Here is a 6000-nt window from a genome sequence, read left to right on the forward strand (position 1 = left end):
CCTTCTGGGCTCCTCCTGTAGCAGGTGTGTAAATGGCCTAGGAGTCAGAAGTCTATTTTAATTATAGCATGCAAGTGCTCCCACTTCATGGGGAAATCTGATTCATAACATACAAATACTAGGAAGAAAAGTAATTGGTGGTACACTTATTCATCATGGCATCGACTTGAAGCTCTTCTGGTATTCTGGTCTGAGACAGTTTTATTTTGTTTCTGAGCCCGTGAAAGCGGGGAGGGCGGAATATAAATGTAATAAATTAAATTAAATTAAATTGTTGTGTAATCTTACAAAAATACTCAAATGTTGTTTTTGCTGAGACCTAAGGGTGTTTTTCAGATTTTCCAGACCTCCTATAAGATGTTCCTTTATTTTGCATCACTACATTTTCCAACTTCCAAGAATTAATATGATACCTTGTGACAATTTTGTCTAATTATTATACTGATTCCTACTCCCCATGATTTTATTCTAGAGGAAATCTCTTTAAAAGAATTCATCAATGGAGTGGAGAGGGATGAGAATCTCTTCAGAACGATTTCAAAGTTCTTCGACCTTTCCAATGTACTGAAAATTATACAAGGTGGCAGAAAAAAAAGTGTCTGTGAGTTTTGAACCTTAGATGGAAATTATAAAAACGTTACAAGGAACCTATTAAATGTCCACACAGAATGTTACTTCACATCTACTGTTCAAAAAGAAGAAGAGACACAGAATGCCATTTCAGACATTTTTCAAGTCTATTTTGCTATTTTTCCCACCGCTAGATGTGGATTCTACTGTGAAAGAACAAAATTTTGCCTGCATGCATCAGAAAAGCTGTAATACAGAAAACAACATTTACAGTGTGGTGATAAACCACTAAATAGGATTGGGTTCCAGCTAGATGAATTAAGCTATGGTTTAATTAAGCAGAGTTTACATTGACTTAATATCTGCATTAATCAGTGTTTAAAATACCATTAGACTACTTGAGAAACTCCTCGATATACTTCTGGTTTCAAATATAAATATCCTCTTCAGTATTATTACAGATGTCAGTTAATGTGACGATGTTTGATGTTTTAATTATTTTGCTTTGGAGAGGTTTGTTTGAGGTCTGGGAGGACACCATGTAAATAACAGTACTTGGGGAAAATATTAAAACTTCAGAAGAGGTTTAAAAACACCGGCTTTAATAATCTAAGATAAATGGGATAGGATTGATGCTTCTCTGATTCAAAAGAAACCGGGTTAACTCTTACAAGAAGGCATAAAAATACACTTTTGTTATCAAAAGAACAAATTCCAATCCATTTATCATAGTGGAAGGGGGGAAAGTGAGCATCCAAAAAGGCTTGTCTAGCTAGCAGAGTCCCATGTTCCTATTTGACAGGCATGGGAAAAGGCAGGTAGCATTTTAGTTCCTGAACATCTGCTGAATCTCTCCATTCTTAAAGCAGCACCCATTGAGAATTTACCTTGACAATGAACCACATTCTCTGACGGAAAGAAGGCCTGCTAAATACTTCATAGTACAATTGTAAACAGGCTTACACTCTTAAATCTATTCAAGTCAGTGGCCTTAGAAGGGTGTAACTCTGTTTAGGACTGCAGTCTCGTTGAATGGAAATACACGCTATATTGCCTTCTAATGATGTTATAGGACTTTTATTTTTAATAGAAATTGTAGCAACTGTGATTTCCAAGGAGGAAACCACGGGGAGTGTATGGGTTTTATGTAGCCCAACTTGATGATCAGTTACAAGCTGCATTACCCCTGCTGGGGCAAGTTTTCAGATGCCCATATTTATTCTTCTGCTTGTGGTAAAAGCAGTTTGGAGGTGGCAATTGTTGTTAAGGATGGAAATAGCAGCACACAGAGTTAAATACCCCCTTGCCTAACAGTGTCCCTGAAAATCACAGCCAATGCAGCTGCAACTCTGCTCCATGATCCAGGCAAGTGGCATATCCTGGGCCTTTCCACCAGTCCACTGACAATGCTGCTGCCTCTGCCTGAGCATCCCACAGCCATAGAAGTTATATTATTTAGGCAAGAGATGGTTACATCCCTTCTTCTGGAACTCTGAACTAAGTGAGAGAATCAGATTGCCACTGATCGGCCTTACTTTCATCTGCATGCTTGCTAACAATATGAGTAAAAATAAGCACAGACAAGAAACCACTCTGAATAAAATGCTTAGAAAAAATAGCATGATTTCAATCATGCTATTTTATGCATTACCAGAACAATGAAATATATAGTGTAGCATGGACCTGAGATTTTTGGCAATGCGAGGCCCAAGTTCTTGCAGACACCCAAAGGTCAGTTTCTCAGAACCCCTAGCTGAAGTAGCACTTCTAATACCTCAGAAATGCTTTAACTCTGCTACAAGTATATAAATAAGTTTGTGTAAGTTTCCATCATAGACTATCAAATCTGATAAATAATAGGCAAGGAGAGACAAATAGTCTAGTGATCCCCCCCCCCTTTTCAGGGGACTGAAGTCTATGTCCACTTGTATATGGAATATGCTACATCTGTAATTCCTCGTATTATTTGAGATCAATAGAGCAGAAAGCCAGTGAATGCAACTTGATATTATAAACACTTTGACTTTCAAGCTTTGGCATTTAGATCTTTTACATTTATTTCCCATTTCTCATTTCTGCCTAATCAACACAAGGATGTTACTAAAGTCCTTTTTTGGTTAACAGATCAGCATTGCACTAGTTGTGTTACTCATTACTTGATTTAAATATTTATGGTCTTTTAAATAATCATGTAAGAAAATGGGCACTAAAAGCAAGCAATAGGGAAAAAATGGCCAGTCTCTCAAAAGGTTACAAGGACACACCTACCATTACATTTACAATGTATAGTCCATTTAATTATCTATATTAATGTACAGCATAATTTGAAACAGGTATATTTCCCCCTTGTGGAACAAAAAGTTTTCAGCATGGAAACAGACTGTTAGATTTATCAGAGCAGGAAGACTGCCTCACATAAGTACAGGTGCAAGGTAAATTGCTGGTGATGCATCAATAAAAACTTGGAAACTAACCTTTTGCTGTGCCGTTCTTTTAGAACATAAGATGTCCTGTTGGATCAGACCAGTGGTCCATCTATTCTAGCATATCCTGTTTCACAGTTTCCAACCAGTTTCCCTGGAGGGCCAGCAAACAGGGCATAGAGGCCACCCTCCTTCCACGCCTGATACTGCCTCATACCAGTGACTTTCAGAGGTTCACTACCTCTGGATGTGGAGGTCCTCTTTAGTCCTCATGGCTAGTAGCCATTGATAGGCCTAGCCAAGAATCTCCTCTAAAAAAACCCCACCCCTGGTGGTGAATTCCACAATTTAATTATTCACTGAGTGAGGAAGCACTTCCTTTTGTCTGTTTTGAATCTTATGCCTTATCAACCTCATTAAGTGAGAAATGAAAGTTCTATCCACTTTCCCCACCTAATATACAACTTGAACCTCTACTGCGTTCTCCTTAGTAGGCTTTTCTGTAAATTGAAGAGCCCCAGACTCTTTGGCCTTTCTCATAAGAAAGCCATAATCCCTTAATCATCTTGGTTGCCCTCTTCTGCATTTTCCCCAGCTCTGCAATTTTTCCCCCAAATGAGGCCTCTGTATCAATTCTTTGCTGACTCAAGCTTGGGCTGACCTTACCCTACTCTGAAGTAAAATTCTCCTCTCAAAGTGTATGAAGCCATTAACTGGGCTGGAAAGCCTTTAGTAGCGTGGTTGTGTTTGTAGCTTTATCTTTCTTTATGGTCCCACCCTAAACGTATAGGTTGTGATGTTATCCAGCCAAGTCTAAGTAGAGGGAAGATCAGGGGTTTGTGTTTCCCTTATAAAAAGAAACTGGCACACTAGACTTATGGAGTTTTAAAAGGAAACAGGTTTATTTACAAGTAGGTTGGATAAGTAGGCATATAGGCAGGTACTTAAAACTGAAGTAACTAAGATTTTTGTACAGATTACTTCACTGGTGTGAGGCACAAAACACTTGGTATGACTTAGTAAGTTGCTGACTTGAGAGGTTGGTCTTATCAGACTTAAAATCTCTAGTGAGTTTGTTTGACACTCCTCCACAAGTTAGGTGCTCCAGTTTTCACACACACACACACACACACACAGCACATCTATCCTTTTTCCTGCAGAGTCAAAACCCTTTCAGATACTGGGCAGGAGTTATAGTTATGCCAAGGCTATAACCGTTCCTTTGGCCAAAGAGAAGACTCCTTTCTACCCACTTCCTTGGCCCACAAGTTCCCAGGTCAGCAAAAGTTAGTGCTGTCTGTCACACTAGTCCAAGGACTAAAAGTGCTTCATAAAAAATGTTTTTTTTCTGTAAGGGTACTCTTTTCCCTTCCTTCCTCACACAGAGAACTTTCTGGCTGACCCTCTCTGGTCAGATGCCAGGCTGCAACTCTTATCATTCTTCAGTTTATTTCAACTGTCAACCCCTCCTTGTAGCACCGTCATCTCATCATTCTAAAACCAACTGCCATTTCAGGCTAGCGGGGGGGGGGGGCGGACGGACGGACAGACATGTCAATCCTCTTCTCCTCCATGTTGCTGTTTCAAGCATCCGCCAGCCTCCTGCTTACCCACCAGTGCCCAATTACCTAATTCTGATACTCTTCATAATCCACGTTGGTTTTCATCATCCTGAATAATTTGGTATCATCTGCATACTGGGTCATGACAATGCACACATACCCCATCCCAAATCATTTATGGACAAATTAAATAGCACCAGTACAAATAATGATTGTGGAATCCACTTCTTACCTCATTTTATTTCAGTAACTGTCCATTTGCTCCTCTATTGCATGCTATTTAACCAAGAATAATCTGTAAGAGGACCCATCACTGCTAAAAAAATTTAGGAGTCTTTAGTGAGGGGCCTTGTGAAAAGCATTTTAGAAGTCCAAGTATATAATATCAATGCAATAAAGAGCAAGATTGGAGTCTAGTAGCATCTTAGAGACCAACAAGATTTCCAGGGTATAAACTTTTAAGAGTCAAATCCCTCTGCCAGAGGTAATTGGGAGCTGGCATGGTATATTAGTTAGGATGTGGGAGACCTACGTTCAATTCTTCAATCTGTTACGGTGCTTGCTGGGTGCCCTTAGGCCAGTCACTCCATTTAAGCCTAAACTAATTCACAGGACTGTTATGATAATAAAATGGTGAATACATTGCCCTGAGCACCCTAAAGAAAGGGCAGGGGGAAAAAAAGTGTACTATATGTCTACTGGGTCACCCTTATCCAAATGCAAGTTTTATAGACTTCTTCTAAAGAAAAGAAGTTATGTCATAAGGTTGGGAAGCTGAACTTCCTCTGAGGATCCTTCACTGAGTGCATAGTATCTTCCTTTGTCGCCTGGCTGTATAAGAACTACTTTTATTTTTATATTTTGTTACTTTTGTAGGTCATTTGGTGTAACTGAAAAGTGACTAATACAGATGAGAAGGAAGGCATTGCAACATACTGAATGTTCATTCCATTTAATAGTCAAATAATTTTGTTACATACACAGTTAATTGAAAATAAATGTATTCATCTCTTTGTGGTATTTTAATCACTGAAGAAATTGGTTAAGGACAGGAATGTTAATTGATATAACTGTAAACAAAACTGAGAAAAGGCAAGGAATCTTAAGTTGGAGGGGAAAATATGTCAAAGCAAGCTTAACTTCCTGTCAGCCAACATCTTAACTGAATAGACATATTTTCCCTCTTCTTTTCAAAACTGTCATTTCTGCACAAATCTAATTCCATATCCTTGATATTTATGTAATAATTTCTGTTGTTTCAGAAAGCCATAAACAGAGTCAAATTGACCAAGTCGATCAGAAAAGATATTCAGGAAAAAGCTCTTTCAAATCAGTATGTGGCCGAAGTTAAAATCACAACATTACATAAAATGCAAGATAAAATAAACCATCAGCAGTACAGTGTTAAAGCCAGCCATACAGGTGTGCTGCTCATGCCAGCATGA

General features: G+C 38.7%; 1 protein-coding gene across 1 annotated transcript in view; it reads left to right on the plus strand.

The window, feature by feature from the left end:
• The window catches only part of GUCA1C (guanylate cyclase activator 1C), a 29881-nt gene extending 23881 nt beyond the window's left edge, over positions 1-6000 (plus strand). The window contains exons 4-5 of the mRNA XM_054974433.1: positions 473-597; positions 5818-6000. Coding sequence (XP_054830408.1) covers positions 473-597; positions 5818-6000 — 308 coding nt within the window. The remainder of the gene's footprint in view (positions 1-472; positions 598-5817) is intronic.

Source organism: Eublepharis macularius, chromosome 3 (assembly GCF_028583425.1).
Source record: "Eublepharis macularius isolate TG4126 chromosome 3, MPM_Emac_v1.0, whole genome shotgun sequence".
Lineage (NCBI taxonomy): Eukaryota > Metazoa > Chordata > Lepidosauria > Squamata > Eublepharidae > Eublepharis > Eublepharis macularius.